Source organism: Homarus americanus, unplaced genomic scaffold (genome assembly GCF_018991925.1).
Source record: "Homarus americanus isolate GMGI-L3 unplaced genomic scaffold, GMGI_Hamer_2.0 scaffold51859, whole genome shotgun sequence".
Taxonomy (NCBI): Eukaryota; Metazoa; Arthropoda; class Malacostraca; order Decapoda; family Nephropidae; genus Homarus; species Homarus americanus.
The window spans coordinates 13004528-13025222 of NW_024711292.1; the positions used below are offsets into that span (position 1 = coordinate 13004528).

The 20695-nt window shown below is 40.8% G+C and overlaps 1 protein-coding gene across 1 annotated transcript in view; it reads left to right on the forward strand.

Annotated features, from left to right (window-relative positions):
- The window catches only part of LOC121879600 (serine/threonine-protein kinase Pak-like), a 122820-nt gene that overhangs the window by 58667 nt on the left and 43458 nt on the right, over window positions 1–20695 (forward strand). The window contains exon 12 of the mRNA XM_042386301.1: window positions 16969–17057. Coding sequence (XP_042242235.1) covers window positions 16969–17057 — 89 coding nt within the window. The remainder of the gene's footprint in view (window positions 1–16968; window positions 17058–20695) is intronic.

A 20695-nucleotide genomic window follows, 5' to 3' on the forward strand; every position in this document is an offset into this window, starting at 1 on the left:
CTTCTTTATTATTCGAATCGTAGATTCATTCACACCATGCTGGCGCGCCAAATCAACCTGCCTTGTTCCTTTTTCCAACTCTTGGATGATGGTATACTTCACCTCGTAGCTTAAGGAACGTCGTGTCTTCTTTGGCTTAGTGCCGCTGGGTCCAGGTAAGGAAAGGTTTCTCTCCGGGGGTGGTGGTCCGGCGGAAGCCATTATAGAGAACAATGGATGCACGTTTACACGGTCTGGCGTGGAGGGATGAAAGTGGCGCGGCTAGGTCAAGGATCATCTTTCCTCCCTCCCTCCCTCCTCCGGGTGGACACGTCATAATACTTTAAGCCAATTACAGCTAGCAGCAGAGGAGGGTAGGGATGCATGGCCAATCACAGTCCGATACGTCATATGACGTCAGTGATAACGCAACAAAGACACACACTGCGCAACCTTACCGCGCGGCTTGCCCAAGCGGAAGGAGGAGGAGGGAGAGGCGAGGAGCACAGGCAGGCAGGCGGGTGGGGCAGATCTAAAAATAGCGTCGCGCCGGACACTCTCCGCGTAATGGAGTTCACGTACCGCGTAATGTGAGCACGTTAGGTTCTGGCAAGGCACCGCGTAAACGTGGAAACGCGGAATGTGGGACCGCGTAAAGTGAGGGTTAACTGTACTCGACTTACGACCACCTGCACTTACGACCTGCCTCAGTCGTACTAAAATTTTGACAAATTACGTATTTTTGAGTCCCAACGTCAGTACAGTCAACCCTCACTTTACGCGGTCCCACATTCCGCGTTTCCACGTTTACGCGGTACCCTGCCGGAACCCGAGATGCTCACATTCCGCGGTGCGTGTACCCCTTTACGTGGAGAGTGTCCGGCTCGACGCTATTTTTAGATTCGCCCCTCCCGCCTCCGCCTCCGCCTGGGCAAGCTACGCGGTAAGGTTGCACAGTGCATGTCTCTGTTTCGTTATCAGTGACGTCATATGACGTATCGGACTGTGATTGGCCATGCATCCCTACCTCCCTCCGCTGCTAGCTGTAATTGGTTTAAAGTATTATGACGTGTCCACCCGGGGGAGGGAGGGAGGAAGGAAAGACGACGCTTGACCTAGCCGCGGCAGTTTCATCCCTCCAGGCCACACCGTGTAATTGTGCATCCATTGTTCTGTAAAATGGCTTCCGCCGGACCACCGCCCCCAGAGAGAAACCTTTCCTTGCCTGGACCCAGCCGCCCTAAGCCCAAGAAGACACGACGTTCCTTAAGCTACGAGGTGAAGTACAAGATCATCCAAGAGTTAGAGAAAGGAACAAGACAGGTTGATTTGGCGCGCCAGCATAGTGTGAACGAATCTACGATCCGGACGATAAAGAAGGATGCAGCCAAGATGAAGGAGCACATGAAGATCACAAAGTCTACAGGTGCTTCTATGATCAAGTATTTTCACAACCAGGTGCTTCTCAAGACAGAAAAATTACTTGTGAGGTACTTGGTGCGTCAGGCGCGACGGAACGTAGCGGTGGACACACGCTCTGTTAAGGAGTATGCACGTGAACTGTACGCAGCAGTGTCACGAAAGATGGGAATTACAGAGCCCAAACCCTTTAATGCTTCCTCTGGGTGGTTACAGAGGTTTAAGATGAGGAACAAGATCACCAATATCAACATTGGTGGTGAAGAAGCTAGTGCTGACCGTGTTGCGGCTAGGGAATTTCCTCCATTTTTACGTGAGATTATGGAGGAAGGACAGCACACCGACGACCAGGTGTTTAACATGGACGAATCTGGTATTTTTTGGAAAAAGCTACCTTCCAAGACCTTCGTTGTGAAGAATGCCAGCAAGATTCGGGGCCGGAAGTTGCAGAAGGAGCGCATCACCGTCCTGTTTACCACCAATGCCTCTGGTACCTGTAAGCTCAAGTTATCGGTGATCCACACAGCCCGCAAGCCGCACGCCTACAAGAGCATGGACATGACCAAGCTAAATGTCCACTGGCTGACCGCACGTAAGGCGTGGATGTTCTCTACACTGTCCCTCTCCTGGTTTGATGACTGTTTCGTTCCCAATGTAAAGAAATTCTGTGAGCAACAGAATGTGCCATTCAAGATTTTGTTGCTGCTGGACAACGCACCAGGACACTCGCCCCTACTGTTATATCGTCACCCCAACGTAAAAGTGGTCTTCCTTCCTCCCAACACTACGTCTATATTACAGACCATGGACCAAGAGTTAATCTGTAATGTAAAAGCTGCATTCTCAACTAAAAAATTCAAGCTCCTGAATGACTCCACCAACTCCAAGGAAGAGTTGCGTAACCTGAGTGACACCACCACCGATAGCAAGAGCGAAGACGACGAGGATCAACAGTTGGCAGAGCAGAAAATACTTTTCAAACAATTATGGAGAATATTCAACATCAAGAAAGCTGTGGACTTCTTGGTGGAGGCTGGGATCAGCTGTCTGTAGCAACTGTTCGTCACGCATGGAGACATGTGTTGCAAGGCATTCCGGCCGTTAGGCAGAGTCAATCTGTTGAAGTAGCAGTGGACCTTGCCAGAGAAGCTGCGCAGAGTGTTACAGCTGCAGGCTTCTCCGAGACCACCAACGACGACATCCTGGAGGTGATAAGGGATCCTGATGTGACTACCGACGAGATGGTAGATGATGATGACGTCGTCAGTGAAGAGGCAGGTGGTGCGTCATCCCAAGATGAACACCGCTTATCCCATAGTAATATTAGGGGTGCCATCGAGTGTATCGAGAAAGTCAAGCTCCTCCTTTCCGACGACCCTGACGCAAACAGGTATGAAATCTTCACTACCCAGCTGTTGCAGACTATGGAGCCCTACTTCAATGTTTATCACGACAACATAAACACCAGCCATCAGCAAAGCATAACAGAGTTCTTCACCCGCAACCCACCACAGCGACAGTGACAGAGGTAGAGACAGTGAAGATGACTTTGAGGGATTTGTCAGGGAGGCCCTGACAAGTGTGGATGACAGTGATGGTGACTCACCTGAGGGCCAGTAGCCTGCCTTCTGCCTCGGGAGCAGCCTCCATCCCCGTATGCCGACCCATCTCTTCTACTAACGTAAGTGTTAAACCTAACTTTTAGTTTTCCTAACCTAACCTTTATTTTTCCCAACTTAACCTTTATTTTACCTAACCTAACCTCTTCTATATTAATTGTGTGTGCATACCATCATAAAGTTAAGATAAAATTTTTACAACATAGTTGTGTGTCGTCAAAAAGTGGAGTTTGGGGGTCGGCCCGGTCTCTATTTCAATTAATCCCATATGTTATGTTGTTCACTTTACGCGTTTCTCACTTTCCGCGGTACCCTGTGGGTTGTATTAACCGCGTAAAGTGAGGGTTGACTCCACAGAAAAAATTTTTCGTTTGTAATTCCCTTTAAAATGGCTGGCAATTGTAAAAGTGAGAGTTCTCAGTGCTTAGAAGAAAAAGACAACCAGAAATTTATGTAAATCTACCCAAAGATACAGTTGAAAATTTTTTACATTATTGAAATGTACTATGTACTAAAATTTTTATCTTTTGTGCAAAATATGACATTTATATTCAAATTGATCCCTATCTTATAAGAATTCCAGCAATGTAAATTATACTCTCCCAGGTCGTTTTGGTGGCAAATTATAAGAGAAAAGCTTAGTCACTCTTCAGGATTGATAAATAAACTCACAGACCTTCGGCGCCAACTGTCAAACATATCACCATCTCCCACTCCCACCCTCCCTCTCACTCATCTGCCCAGCCAGGGTTTTAGGCTTACAGTTTTTATCTTATATAATATCTCAGACTGAAGTTGGGAGAATATAATTTGCATTGCTGGAATCCTTGCAAGACAGTGAATAATTTGATAAACGTCATATGTTTTGCACAAGAGATAAAAATTAATCACCTGTAGTGATTTACGAGTTCTAGTGTATATATACGTGTATATATATATATACTGTATAGTGATTTAAGGCCGATTTTGGGGAATTTTAAGAGTGTTTCTGACTTTATGCATATTTTGGCTTTACTTTATATGTACTTTTTCTGTGAGTTGGAGCCAATTTTGTTTGTTAATCAAGGGACCACTGTATTATTTTCGCATTTTCGACTTACGACCAATTCGACTTACGATCTGGATTTGGGTCCCTAACCCCTTCGTAAGTCGGGGAGGTGCTGTATATAGAACTAAATCATTGTGTTTTGTATTCACTGATGGGCGGAGTGTGTTGTGGGTAGTGGAGCGGAGGAGTTTGGCGGGAGCGGAGGAGGAGGGTGGTGAGTCACTGAGACTCGGCAGGTGCCTCCCTTCCCGCCCTGACTGGGGTTCTTCGGCTGCTGTTTGCTCCTCCTCGCTTGCAGGCTGTTGTGAAGATGCTGCTGCTGCCTTCTGACAACGAAAAAATTAATCCAGTGTTGACTGCTTAATGCTCCTCTTCTTCTCCTTATACGTCTCAGTGTAACAACCAAGACTGTCATCAATGTTGTGTTGAATCTTTGAGCTACGTTCTCTGTTTGGGTCGAAATCAATGAAGATTTGCAATCCTTGCCGAATCATGTTGCCCTGACAATTTTCTCGGATGTAGGTTTATTTTCTCTTTCAGTAGCCTTGAGCAGCTGAGCCATGGTGCAGCTTAAATAATACACCTTGAATTCGGCGATGACGCCGTGGTCCATAGGCTGCATCAGTGCTGTCGTGTTGGGAGGCAGAAACACAACTTTTACACTGTCATGTAAGTCATCGATATTGGGAGGATGAGCTGGATCATTGTCAATGACAAGAAGAATTTTGAAGTCAAGGCTCTCCTTGGCACAGTATTCCTTCATTGCAGGGACGGCATACATGGTTAACCACTGGCTAAATGTGGCGCTGGGTATCCATGCCTTTTTGTTTGCCTTGTAGATCACAGGAAGGTGTTCCTTGGAGTAACCTTTCAGGGCCTGTGGGTTGGCAGCGCGAGAAATCAACATAGGCTTCAGCTTGAAGTCACCGGCAGCATTCGTGCCAAGCAGCAGCGTGAAGCAGTCTTTTGCTGCTTTAAAACCAGGCGCTCTTTTCTCCTTGGAGATATAGGTCCTCTCAGGCATCCTTTCCCAAAAGAGACCAGTCTCATCCTCATTAAAGACTTGCTTCGCTGAGTAGCCTCCTTCCTAGATAATGTTTTTGAATTCAGGCGAGAATGTCTCTGCAGCAACCATATCTGAACTAGCAGCTTCACCAGTCATCTTAATATTGTGGAAGTTATAACGACCCTAAATTCGCTGAAACCATCCTTGACTGGCCGTAAAGTTCTCTTCCTTCGATCCTTCACCCTCTTCTGCATTTAAGTCATCAAACAAGAATCTGGTTTTATGCTGGATAACCATAAGGCTCACAGGGGCATTGTGTTGATTCTGGTCCTCCATCTACATAGCCAGCATCTTTTCCATCTTTTCGATCACGGAACTTCGAGTATGATTTGTCTTTGTTGCACTCGGAGAACTACCACTTCCAACACTAACCTTAATCTTATCCATGTTGGCCTGGATAGTACGCAATGTTGTGGGGGTTAGTCCAAGCGCACCAGCAATGTCCACTGCACGTTCCCCTTATTCAAAACGGGCTAAAACCTCCATTTTCGTAGCAAGGCTAATGGTATATGTTGCTTCTTCACCACACTAGCATCAGTAGCGCTTGATGGGCGCTTGGAAGCCATTTTGAATGGTTAGAGTACAGGATTACGAGCAAAAACTTTTGAACACGTAAGAACGCTGTGGAAACCTAACAAAGACTGGCGCCGCTTTGGTACAATGTGTGATGTTCCATGAGTGAGAGGTAACACGTCAAGCTGATAGAGCATAGCGAGGCAAGACGAGAGAGAATGATGTGCCGTGTAAAGTAGTCATTGATGACGCAAAAACAACGTTATATTGAGTCGTCGGGACGTTAACCGAATTATTGGTGTCTAAAGAGTAGCGACGCTATAACGAAACAACGTTAACGGGGACAACGTTAAACGAGGACTTACTGTATTAGGAATCCAGAATGCTTGGTCACAGAGTTTCCATATCAAGCCTTTGGAGAATTTTCACTTTTCTTTTTTCTTTTTTATTTTATTTTCTTTTTTATTTTATTTTATTTTTTTTAAGACATTTGAAGGGCAATGTGCCTGGTCAATAGCAGACATTGTTTCAATTAACACATCTTATTGGCTTATTCTGCTAATTATACTGGACAAAATGACGTTCCTTATTTAGAGGGTTTGCTGTATTGGGGTACAGGATTATTCTTTAGCCAGCCCCAAGGTGTCAGGTCAGAGAACTATCCTTAGTATCAAGATATGCCTGTTCATAATTTTCATCCTTTGTTTTGTTTTAAGAACAAAAACCTAGATTGCTGTCATTAATATTATTATTATTATTATTATTATTATTATTATTATTATTATTATTAAATCATTGGAAGGTGCTGAGGTGCTTACGCAGGCACCTGGGAGCATCCCTATGTTGGTCAGACCTGTGTGTAGTTTATAGGGGAGCTATGCATGGAAACTACACCAGACTCCAACCTTCCCTCCTTTGCAGAGAGGAAAAAAGGCAAGCTTTTGTGCCAGTGTCCTTTCCTTTACAGAGGAATTTGTGAGATGTTTCTGGAATGAGATAAACAATTTACAGTGGTACAGTAAACTTTGCTATATGTGAGGGTTAGGTTCCAAGGAATGGTGCGAATTAGCAAAACCACAAATAGCAACTTATACTACATTTGTGTACTAATATATACCTATACAATGATATCCCTGTTTGCCAGAACAACTGGTGCAGAGCTCTTTCGGGGATGAGAGATTTCCGGCTAACCAGACGACTTTTTCAAACCCGGAAAAATTCCCTATCCCTGGAATCTTTTCCGGTTACTGGGAAAAGTTTCCGAGTGTCTAAACTAGACATCTTGCACAGATGGAGACTAGCCCACTTCCCCAGAACATTTCTGGGTTCTGGAGATGTTTTCCTTTAGTCTAAACTTCCGGAATCTGTAAATGCAGTTTGAATTAAGTTAGGAACTCCATTTCTTTACTATAATAATCCAGAATAGTTTATCTAAAAGTATGGTAAATTAAATATATTTAAAAATAAAAAATCTATATGTTATGGGCGTGAATGAAACTGTTGCAGCAAAGACTGGTATTTTCCACTCCCATGGAGCTGTGGGGGATTACCGGGTCTCGTGCAACTGACCTGACCTGATGCAATGTCATGTGGAGGTAGGGTGGGGGATTAGTTATTTCACAATACTGACCTTCTGATGGTATGTCAGATCACTCTTTCTTGGGTGGCAGATTAGTGGATCTCATGACCTGAAGATGTCTTGAATAAACATGAAACCTAAAGTATTTGTAGAGAGATTGTTATAAGTTTAAGTTTAATGAGCAAAGTTGTATCCCTTCAACATTACGTTACATAACATTTTAAAATATGGAGTGAGAAAGCACAAAGGTGTGGGTGATTAGAGAGATAGTGTGGAACTGAGTGTTGCCAAGCACTCCTTAACAGCTGATATATAACTCACTACCATGCAGTCACATGCACGCAAATTTTTCATACAATAAGACCCTCACTCCTCATGCTTACTGTCTCAATTCCCTAGTCAAGGGTGTGTGATTGGTGTTGGATTGTGTGTGCGTGATGTGTGGGTAGTGATGGTGTGGGTGATGTAGGGTGAGGGTAGTGTTGGAGGGTGTGTGTGGGTGATGTAGGGGTGTGTGGGTGGTATTGGAGGGTGTGTTTGTCTGTGTGTGTGATGTAGGGTGTAATATTGGCAAATGTAGCACAGTGTGGGTAAATGAGCTTAGAGGGCGGGAGTCGAACCTTTTTGGGGGGGTGAGGGCCGTGCAGTTACTTCCCCCTTCCTCACTCAAGTATGTCTAATTGTGATAGGGAGGTGAATTTGGTACCATAATGATCCTCAATAAATTCTCTTCAAGGTGTTTCCAATAAGATATCCTTAAAAAAAATATTTTGATAATGTATAATGATAGGAGTTCCATTCTTTTATTTAAAAAAAAAAAGAAATGAAATGTTGATACCAGAATTGATAAAATGAGTACAGTAGGGTCGGAATATATAGGGCCTTTATTTAAAGATTTTTTAATATCATGGGCTACCATAATTATCTACATTTTCCTATATATTGCAATAGTTTTTTTTCATTTCATGAGGGAAATCTTGCAGGAAATATTTTGAATTTATTACTGCTACCAAAATTAATTTTTTTTCCAATATACAGTAGACTTGCAACTTATGCGAGGGTTACGTTCGTGGGACCTCATGTAAAGTCAGAAATACTCCTAAATCGCCCTTAAATCACTATATATATCGTACATATACGCTAGAACTCATAAATCACTACTGTGATGTGATACAGGTGATTAATTTTTATCTCTTGTGCAAAATATATGACGTTTATATTCAAATTATTTGCTGTCTTGCAAGGATTCCAGCAATGCAAATTATATTCTCCTAACTTTAGTCTGTGATAATATATAAGATAAACTTTAAGCCCAAAACCACCAAAACCTGGCTGGGAAGATGGGGGATGAGGTGATATGTTTAACAGTTGATGCCAAGGTCTAGTGCTTATTTATATATCTGTCCTTAAGAGTGACTTTAAGTTTTTCTCTTATAAAATGTCACTAAACTGACCTGGAAGAATATAATTAACATTGCTGGGATTCTTGTAATATAGGGATTAGTTTGAATATAAACATGCTATAGTTTTCAATAGACACAAATTTTAGTTCTAATTAGTAATTTTATTACAAAGGGCTAAACTTTTTATCTCTTGTGCAAAATATATGATGTTTGAATTCAAATTGTTTGTTATCTTGCAAGAATTCCAGCAATGTAATTTATATTCTGCTAACTTTAGAGTGTGACATTTTATAAGATCAAAACTTTAAGCCTCAAAACTATAGTCACTCTTACTGGAAGTCAGAGGAGAGTTGATTTATTATGCCAGCTAGGCTGGAGCCAGACAATGGTTGCCTAGTGGTATTTATTTATCTGTCATAGAGGGGGAGTTTATGTTTTTCTCTTATAAAATGTCAATGAATTGACTTAAGAGAATATAATTAACATTGCTGGAATTCTTATAAGATAGTGATTTAAATGAATATAAACATGCTATAGTTCACAATAGGCATAGAAAATTTAGTACTAATTATTAATTTTATTACAAAGGGCTACAATTTGTATCTCTTTTGCAAAATATATGATGTCTATATTGAAATTATTTGCTGTCTTGCAAGGGTTCTAGCAATGTAATTTATATTCTGCTAACTTTAGACTGCCAATTTATATCAATTTTAGTCACTTTTATTGGCCTACAGAACCTAACCCTATTTTCCCCATTGATTACATGTAATTATATATCGCGATTTAGTATACAGTATAGCGAACATCCTTGGACCCTATTTCACGACCTTACTGTACTAATTTTGTTAGACACACGATTTTTTTTACCCAAATAATCCTGAATGCTATGTCAGGTACCCACTGGTGGGTGGGGGATTAGTGGGTCTTATGACCTGGAGATGTCTTGAATGACATAAATTTTACATCTTGAGGTATTCACATAGTACTGTACTGTATTGTAAAGGAAGGGTTCGTGTATTAATAAGCACAGATTTTTACAGTAACGTATCATTACTAATTAACGAAAAACAAATAAACACTCACAGCATTCATTATGAACTTCTATTTGTGTTAGAGAGATGAATTTGGTACCATAATGATTCTGAATAAATTGTCTATGAGACGTTTCCAATATTATATCTTTAAATGTCAAGCTGAATATTAAGGTAAAAATAAGTACAGTGATCCCTCGGTTAACGAGCGCCTCGGTTAACGAGATTTCGGTTAACGATTTACCTTCCGTAAGATTCTTAACTTCGGTTAACGAGCAATCCCTCGATTAACAAGTTTTTTACGAGCCGACTTCAACATGTTTTCGCTTGCATTTGGCGGTCCACCAGCTATAGTATTAGTCCGCCAATACAGTATTCGGTTTTAGGGCTTAAATTCCTTACTATTTTAGTAAATATCAAGAAGTTTATACTATTCAATAATTTTAAAAGTTTAATATTAACTTTTTTAGTCATTTTAACAATTATTGAACATAATTGAAGGTAAAGAAACTAGTTTTTGGCGTGCCATCCAGCCTGTTAACACACCAGACAGGCGTTAGTCTCTCTCTCTGTTTTCAGTGGAGGTAACATCTTGCTTGAGACTCTCTTCAACTGAACGCTTTTTTTGCTGTGTTTCGAAGAAAATTATTGGTCATTTTGAAATTTATTTTACATATTGACAATATATAATGCAGTGCAGTGTTGATTTAAAGAAAATAATCTTGAATTACACCAAGAGAACTAAAATTTTATGGGTGAAATGGTGCCATGGGGTGACTTCTCTTCCACCCCAGTGCCTTCTCTTCTCCCTTCTCCTCCACCCCCATTCTAATTCCCATCATCATCATCATCCAGGAGCCTTCTACATACACACCTCAAAGTAAGTGTACTTTTCTACCTTTTTTGTTGAATTTAGGCAATTTTCGGTGAGCTGGAACCAATTACCCAAAAACCCATTGAATCAATGGTTTCGGTTAACGAGTTTTTCGGTTAACGAGCAACCTGCTGGAACTGATTGTGCTCGTTAACCGAGGGACCACTGTATTTTACTGTATACAGTGGGGTATGCTATAACGAACGTAATTGGTTCCAGAACCTCGTTCGTTATAGCATTCGTTCGTTATAGGATTAATCCGTTCCAGGCCCCCAAATACAACCACTTAACACTGAAAAAATTCTGTGGAAAATGTAAAAAATACGGTACTTTATCTTACCTTAGTGTTATTCAGCATGCAGGTACCCCTAAACACTGGCACAGCACTATCACTTCCACTGGGAGTCTTGGCTTTAAGGTCCTCAAACAATTGTTTAGCCTTCTCACAAATTATAGCTTCACTAATGTTACCACCTGCCATTTCTTTCTCCTTTATCCACACTAAGAGTAAATTTTCCATCTCTTCAATCACATTACACCTTGCTTTGCTAAGTCTAAAGATTCCCTTAGCCACTTGCACAGTTTTTAACTCCTCTTTATTCTTCAAAATCGTACATATAGTCGATTTAGCCATCCCATATTCATCACTAAGTTTCGCAATGCTTCTTCCATTCTCACGTTTCTTTACAATTTCTTTCTTAGTTTCAAGGGTTATTAGCTTTCTCACTCGCTTTGGACGACTCATTGTTACAATTGTATACTTGTATAACAAAATAGTTATACAAATAACACGAATTTCCACATCAAAAGACGAAATTTCAACAATAACAGTGGTGCACTGGCTACACAATGAGACAAAGATGGCGCCTGACGCTCTTGTTGTGGGTCGCGGTACAACAATATTCATGCGCCAGGCGAAATAGTCCAGTATTCATCCGCGTTCGTTGTAGGAGTTGCGTTCGTTATAGCATTCTCAATTTTATAGGTAAAACCGTTCGTTATAGGAATACAGTGGGGTATGCTATAACGAATCTAATTGGTTGTAGAACCTTGTTCGTTATAGCATTCGTTCGTTATAGGATTAATCCGTTCCAGGTCCCCAAATACAACCACTTAACACTGAAAAATATAATATAAAATTGTAAGAATTGTAAAAAAGTGCATAAATATGCATCTAAACCCCTGAAATAAAGAATATCATTAATACTTATAATAAAAAAAACAATAAATTAGTAAAAAAAAAAAAAAATTAAATAATGTTCGTTGTAGGAGTTTCGTTCGTTATAGCATTCTCAATTTTATAGGTAAAAACCGTTCGTTATAGGAATATTCGTAGTAGGATCCGTTCGTTGTAGCATACCCCACTGTATTCGTAGTAGGATCCGTTCGTTATAGCATACCCCACTGTAGTATATGAAGGTTACTGGTATTAATAAGTTCAAATTATTACAGTTTCTAACCCCAAGTCTCTATGTACAGAACTAAACAAAGAATTCATTCAAAATCTTTGTAACATTCGATACCATAATATTCTGACCACTGGGGCTAGTTATACAGACTTCCATGTGAAAAAGCCATAATTTTGAGCAACATATTACTGTACTCATTTTGTACTCAAATGTATTATGCCAAAGGACTAAAATTTTTATTGTTTGTGCAAACTAGAGATGTTTATACTCAAATTAATTGCTATCATGCAAGGATTCCAGCAATGCAAGTTATTTTCTCCTAAGTCAATTCTGACATTTTATAAGAAAACTTTAAGCCTAAAACTACCTTCACCCACCTCATCTGCCTCCTCTGCTGACTGGGGGGAGGGGGAGGTGGGTTGTTGACAGCCAGGAGGGAGGATTAATGCATATTACATAGTTGTCAGGGACTCAAGGATTATGAAAGGCAGTGGGTTTAATTTTTTGCTTATAAAATGTTACTGACTTGACTTAAGAGAATATAACTTACAATGCTGGAATTCTTGCAAGATAGCGATCAATTTGAGTATAAACATCCCCTAGTTTGCACTAGACAATTATTTTAGTAATAAACTTAGTTCATTTGAATACAGGTTGTGATAATTTATTTGGTTGATCAGCAGTTGTGGTTGCAGTTGCGAAGCTTAGTGACATCACTAGTGTATGATGCGTCTCCATATGCCGTTTTATTCATTGATCAGTTCTCTAAGTGGAAAAGTAGCCAAATTCAACCATCATGTATCAAGTAATTTTAAAATAGAAATTATAAAGTAAAATGTTGAAAGACAATGGTTTAGTAGTGCTGTTAATGTGTGTGTTGTGTAAGTGTCTTGGCATGTCACCTCACCACCTGACTCCGTCACCTCACCCTTCGCCTCATTAGCTCTGCTCAGAATTACATTGATTTATTACTGTATTATTTTAATTTTTTAATATTGTATGACATTTAAAGAGACATTTATATCTGCACTGTAATTATAAATAGATCCATAGCAGAAAAATCCAGCATTACCCAAGTGGTTGGTCTTCCCACCCACGCACCAACCCTTGTCCCCAGGTCCTGAGCAGAAAGGTTTGGAGTGATTTTCTCTCAATTTTCTTTGATTTTCTGGTAATTGCGCATTATTTCATAATCGATATTTGCTCCCAGACCCAAAAATAAAAATTTGGACAGATTTTCCGGATTTTTTTTTTCAGAAAATGCTCCTGGTTTTCAACCTCAGAATTTTTTCCCAAACCCGGAATTTAGGGGATTTTCCGGAAAAATTCCGAGTAAATTTCAATTCTGGCTATTGGAGAGTTCCAGGTTTAAGGAATTCCAGCTAACGGAGCTATTATTGTACAGTACTCTGTATGAGAAACTTAAGTCACCAATACTACTGATATTCGTATTTTGAAGTTTGGAGCTTGATGAAGTGGTGCACTGTACATAGGGAGACATCTGGTTACTGAAGCATGGGTGGATCATCAGGATCACTGTTGAAAGAGGGTGATGCAGTCAGTGGTGATAGGGAGGCTCACCGCTGGGAGGCCGGTGCCTGGGAGGATGAGGGTGGTGGAACAGTGGCGGTAGCAGCTGACTGAGTGAGGGAGGGAGACGAATCAGATGGGTGAGCGGCTGGTTCTTTCTTAAAAAACATGGTGGTTGGTCGTGGTTTTCTCTTGGCTTTGAGGTCTTTAAACATTTCCTGGTAAGGAAACAATACCTGGTTGATTTCTTGGACCATCTTAAGGCTCCGTTCCATGGAAGGGTCGTGTTCAACAATGAAATCAGTTACCACTTTAACATTTCAGAATAGTTCACCAAAATTGTTGAAGCCCCAGCCTTCTTGTTGCAATTCCATAATTTCTTCCACTGTTCTTCCTCAGCACTTTTTACCAACTCTTCCAAAACTTCTTTCTGTCAGTTCATCTCCGTGCCCATCAATCATCAATCAACTGTTCCATGTTTTCAGCGGCCATGTCCACAAACCCCTCACCACCCAACTGACATGCAACACTCACAGCCTTTACTATGGACTGAAATCCCTGGAAGTCATTCACACACTAAGGCCATAAGGTTTGCCAACAAATATTCACTGTCTCTGGTTTGAGTTCATTGATTGCTTCACTGATGTTGGTAATGCTGTACTCCTTCCAACACTTGCTAACATTTAGGTCAGGGTCAATGTCCGTGGCACTACAGATACTACCAAAAGAGCATTGGGTGTAATATGCCTTGAAGGTGCGTATTACACCCTGATCGAGAGGCTGAATAAGAGCAGTGGTGTTAGGGGGTAGAAACATCACCTCTACACCTGGATGGCTAAACTGTAAACTTTTTGGGTGGCCTGGTGCATTATCTATCAATAATAGCATCTTGAATTCCATCTTATTGGAAACAAGGTACTTTTTCACTTCCGGGATGAAGCATTTATGGAACCATTCCAGGAATGCTAGCACAGTTACCTATGCCTTTTTGTTTGACTGCCAAAAAACTGGCAAAAAGCTCTTGTTTTTACCCTTTAAAGCCCTAGGGTTTGCTGAGCAGTAAAGCAAGCCAGGTTTGGTCATGTGGCTACTTGCACTGCCACAGAAGGTGAGCATCACTGTCCTTGGCTGCCTTGAACCCAGGGGCACGCCTCTCCTGCTTGTTTTTGTACGTTCTACCAGCCATTTTTTCCAATACAGAATGAATTCATCAGCATTAAACACTTGCTCTGGCCCATAGCCTTTTTCTTCTAGTATTTTCTTCAGCTTGGCGGGAATTGCAATTGCGGCTGTGTGGTCAGCTAATGTGGCCTCCCCACTCAGCTTCACATTCTGAAGAGAGAATTTTTTTGTTAAAATTTTCGAACCAACCTTTACTGGCACTAAAAGTTGGTTCAGTAGCCACACTAACCCCTTCACCACCCATTGACTGGTAAAAATAGGCACGTTGCTGTCGATCGGAAAATTTTTTGCGGTGCTGGTCCTCAATCCAAATGTTCAGTGCTTTTTCAGTCACAAACAACCTGCACCACTTTAGCATTTGCTTGAACAGAATCATGAATTGCTTGTTACTTCTTTCTTAGGTATCGCTTTGTGGATTTGATCACACTAAACAACCGCTCAACCGCAGCAGCACTCGTACCTTACTTTAACTTGTCTAATAATTCATCTTTCCTTGTCAGGGTCATCACTGACTTTTGCCTTTGTTTCATTCTGCTAGCATCACTAACACACACTAGGCAATCTTTTAGGGGCCATTTTCACACAAACACTAAAGTTTTCAAAGTACAACACGAGGTGCTGTGTCACAGGCATTGTTGAGCACAAACAGAGGGAGAGGAGACGCTGTGGGTGTGTTGTGGGACTCGTTGCGCTGTGGGAGAGGCTCGCAAGCTAGCTGCCATAACCACCATTTGCTTACCGTGAATCGTCAAAATCATGAATCACGAATCGCAAATCCACGAATTGCAAGGGTTTACTGTGCTACAAATGAGTTAGAACCATCTCCCTTAATATCTAACCCTTATTCCAGGGGCAATGTAAGACCTGCTGGACCCCTCACGTGGGCATATTTCAACATTTTTTTTTCTTTTGTAAATCCACAGTTGAAAACTGATATTTCAGGCATAAAATTATTACAGTCACTCCAAGCATACTGTTGTGGCTGGCATGCATGTGGTCCCCAATGTCCACAGCCACCACGGCATCCACGGGGTGGGGTGGAAGAGTGAGTCCTTGTTCTGTATCACTGTCCACACCGCTGGCCTCAACAAACTCGACATATTTTAGGTCTGTTTCCTCCCTATTGCTGTCTTCGTTATCCGATACTATATCATTGCCACTCAAATCAAGTAGCGCTACTGTCGAAGGTATGTGGCGGCAAGGCATGTCATGAGACGTCAAAGGACTTGCATCCATCATGATAGTTTGTGGGTAACTGGACCACTAGACTTGAGACAAAGATTATGTGCAATTTGAGTTTCCAAGTAAATAAATATCTTGTACAAAGTGCTTCGTCCCACCTGGACATTCAAACTATATCGCGAAAATTAAGGACGTAGAGGAACGTCACCCAGGGTCGCTATGGTGGACGTAGAGGAACATAACCTGGGCTTTAAGGGTTAAAGTGACCATTCATTTAATTATACATAAGTGATGAACTGCATTGGTGTAAATTTCTTGTGATTGAAAGGGGGGGATGACTTCCGAGACTTGTTTAAATGCACCGTTGAACATAATCTTACAAATTACATCTTTTAAAAAGCATAATGCTTTTTACATTATTATTGTAGTTTAATTGTTTCTTACCATATAATCTGAAGTAAGTCTTTAAATTCTGACAATGAGGTATCTCTTAAAACTGAAGCAATTTGCTGGGACTACCTTATTATATCTGACCTGACAGGCTAACCCATGATGCCAACACTAACAACATTACTGGTATCATTCGTTTAACGATGGGATGTGTTTCTGAAAACCTAACATTAAACAAAATTATTACTAAACGAGGGATAACGAGGAATAATATGTTTAGTATTCTAGACATATACTTGTATAAAAACAAAGGAAGTTTACCCAAAAAATTATCACTAACATGAAAGAGCACCTTAAATTTCTATTACGTAAAAGAAAAGAATTAGAATTTTCTGGTTTCATAAATCTAGTCACTCAGTTTTAAAATGTGAACTGCCTGCTTCAAAATGAGAAAACTATTGGAACCTTGGTGGATTAAAGAGGTTTTCCTGTATTTACTCCTCAATATTACCGTCAATATTCTTATAGTTTAGCTATTATTATAATAATAAGTGAAAAAAGTAATGTTCACAATTTAGCCTGACTCACAATTTTGTATTAAAATAACATATTGTGGCACTTTTGCTCATAAAGCTGAAGAGGTTAAATACTGTACTGTCATAGTTTCACTTAAATTGTAGTTTTTCAAATTGTAACTTTTTATTTCAATAATGTATTTTGTGTCTTTACTGTATATTACAGGTAGTTATGGAATATTTACCTGGTGGCTCCCTGACTGATGTTGTCACGGAAACATGCATGGATGAAGGGCAGATTGCGGCAGTTTGCAGGTGAGGCATTTTAGAATTGTTTGTATTTTGTCTAACTTTCAAAAATTTGAATTTAAATTTTTAATGATAAAAAAATTAAATGTTGTGCACTGCATTTTGCTCATGCTGATATATACACTGACATGATTCAGTGTACTGTACAACCTTTGTGTTCTAAGCAAATTTTATTTTTTGTGATAAGTTAAAATTTTTGCCCTTAGGTTTATTGAATAGGAGAGGAGACTATTTTTTCTGTATGTGCCATTTTGAGTGTCTGCGTCAGTGTATGTGATCATATTTTGAGGAAAAGAGTAACTAAAGTTGGAAATGTGAAGAGGGATGAATATTTTGCTTATGAATTATATAGTGCTCATGAAAATAGAAAAGAAAGTTTCTAGTAATGAGAGTTTTGTCCATGTCATCTCCTTCAGTGTAAATAATAGTAATGAGAGTCTTCTCCATGTCATCTCCTTCAGTGTAAATAATAGTAATGAGAGTCTTCTCCATGTCATCTCCTTGTGTAAATAATAGTAATGAGAGTTTTCTCCATGTCATCTCCTTCAGTGTAAATAATAGTAATGAGAGTCTTCTCCATGTCATCTCCTTCAGTGTAAATAATAGTAATGAGAGTCTTCTCCGTGTCATCTCCTTCAGTGTAAATAATAGTAATGAGAGTCTTCTCCGTGTCATCTCCTTCAGTGTAAATAATAGTAATGAGAGTCTTCTCCGTGTCATCTCCTTCAGTGTAAATAATAGTAATGAGAGTCTTCTCCGTGTCATCTCGTTCAGTGTAAATAATAGTAATGAGAGTTTTCTCCATGTCATCTCCTTCAGTGTAAATAATAGTAATGAGAGTTTTCTCCATGTCATCTCCTTTAGTGTAAATAATAGTAATGAGAGTCTTCTCCATGTCATCTCCTTCAGTGTAAACTGGTGCTCTCTTGGTGACTTCTTTATTTAGTGAAGTATGGCATGCTATTAATTGGGAATACAGTTGTGTTTATAAATAGGAATATGGACTAAGGAATGTTATGCTTGTAAAGGAACTCGGATACATTTCATCCAGCTTAGCACAACCCAAGCTAACATACTGACATTTGAAAATCAATTTCAGTGAATAAAAGATACATAAAGTACTGTACAGATATGAAAACATAAATTATAATGTAGATGCAAAGTATAAAAATAATAAATAAATGTTTTATTTTGGTAAACCTTTGTAGAACATGAAAAATACCCAGAAATATAATTTGAATTTTTAAAGGTTTTACAAGTTGCCCCTTTTTCAATAGTGTACACTATTAATGAAAGTGGCTTAGCATACATCATTTGAGAAAATGGCGCAGCACTATACTAGCTGTTATGGAATATATGCTAATAATGCAGAAAATGTATGAAACTAATACAGTAAACCCTCGCTTTACGCGGTTCCACGTTTACGCGGTACCCTGCTCACTTTCCGCTGTGTGTGTACCCTTTTACGCGGAGAGCGGCTGGCGGTCCTCTCGCGCTGCGCCATTTTTGGATCCAAACCTCCCGCCATCTGCCATGTTGTGTAAGCGGCACGAGTAGGTTGCGCAGTGTATGTCTTTGTTGTGTTATCGGTAATGTCATATGACATATCGGACTGTGATTGGGCAAAGCATCCTTACCTCCCTCCCTGCTAGCTATGATTGGTTTAATGTACTATGACGTGTCCCACCGCGGGAGCGTTCAAGCCCCTTGACCTACCCGCGTCAGTTACACCCCTCCCGGCTACACCGTGTATATCGGTATCTATTGTTCCATAACAATGGCTCCCACCGGGCCACCACCACAAAGAAACCTTGCATTACCTGGACCCAGCCGCCCTAAGCCAAAGAAGACACGACGTTCCTTAAGCTACGAAATTAAATATAAGATCATACAAGAGTTGGAGAAAGGAACAAGACAGGTGATCTCGCGCGCCAGCATGGTGTTAACGAGTCTACGATCAGGACAATTAAGAAGGATGCAGCCAAGATAAAGGAGCACATGAACATCACAAAGTCTACAAGTGCTTCTATGATCAAGTATTTCCACAACCAGGTGCTTCTCAAGACGGAAAAATTACTTGTGAGCTACTTGGTTCGTCAGGTGCGACGGAACATGGCGGTGGACACGCGCTCAGTTAAGGAGTACGCACGTGAACTGTATGCTGCAGTGTCACGAAAGATGGGAATTGCAGAGCCCAAACCCTTTAATGCTTCCTCTGGGTGGTTACAGAGGTTTAAGATGAGGAACAAGATCACCAATATCAACATTGGTGGTGAAGAAGCTAGTGTTGACCGTGTTGCGGCTAGGGAATTTCCTCCGTTTTTACGTGAGATTATGGAGGAAGGACAGTACACCGACGACCAGGTGTTTAACATGGACGAAGCTGGTCTTTTTTGGAAAAAGCTACCTTCCAAGACCTTCGTTGTGAAGAATGACAGCAAGTGTCGGGGCCGGAGGTTGCAGAAGGAGCGCATCACCGTCCTGTTTACCACCAATGCCTCCGGTACCTGTAAGCTCACGTTATCGGTGATCCACACAGCACGCAAGCCGCACGACTACAAGAGCATGGACATGACCAAGCTAAATGTCCACTGGCTGACCGCACGTAAGGCGTGGATGTTCTCTACTCTGTCCCTCTCCTGGTTTGATGACTGTTTCGTTCCCGATGTGAAGAAATTCTGTGAGCAACAGAATGTTCCATATATATATATATATATATATATATATATATATATATATATATATATATATATATATATATATATATATATATATATATATATATATACATATATATATATATATATACATATATATATATACATATATATATATATATACATATATATATACAGTCTACGCGGAAGGTTAAGGCACACCATGGGGAAAAAATAAAAAAATCATGTTAAGGCAATAAAAAAATGAAAATAACACTCACCCACCCCTCTTAGTATTTTGTTGTGTTTCCCTTGCTCTTCAGCACCTCTTTCAGTCGTTGTGGAACACTGTCTGCAAGGTTTTGCAGGTGCTGTGGGGTGAAATTGGCCCACAGTTGCTTAATTGCTGTGGTGAGCTTGGGGACGGACAAGGTGTCGAGGTCACATAGGCGACGTTTCATGAGCCCCCAAAGGTTCTCAATAGGGTTGATGTCGGGGGAATTGCCAGGCCAGCCCTTAAAATATGAAACCTGGCAATCCTCCAACCACTGAGTAACCGACTTGGCTGTGTGGCAGGGAGCACCGTCCTGCATGAACACGACAGCGCGTGTTTTCTCAAACGAGTCAGGCAGAAGGTCACAAAAGCTCGAGGTACACACCCTGGTTAACTTTAATGTTTTTTTCAAGCACAACCAACTCACCAACACCGTAATAAGTGAAACAACCCCATACCATCACTGAATCAAGATGCTTGACCGTCTTGACGGTGTACCTGGGGTCGAGCGGGTCAGAGTCTGGCCGGCGGTACACCCTATCGTGACCACAACCACTCACTGTAAACGTGGCTTCATCACTCCACAGGACGTTCCTCCAATCCTGAAGGGACCAGACACTGTACTTCTTCGCAAAAGTGATCCTCTTCTTCTTCTGGGCAGCAGTCAGCAGGGGCTTACGGCGTGGTCGGTAGGCGCGATAACCGAGATCGTC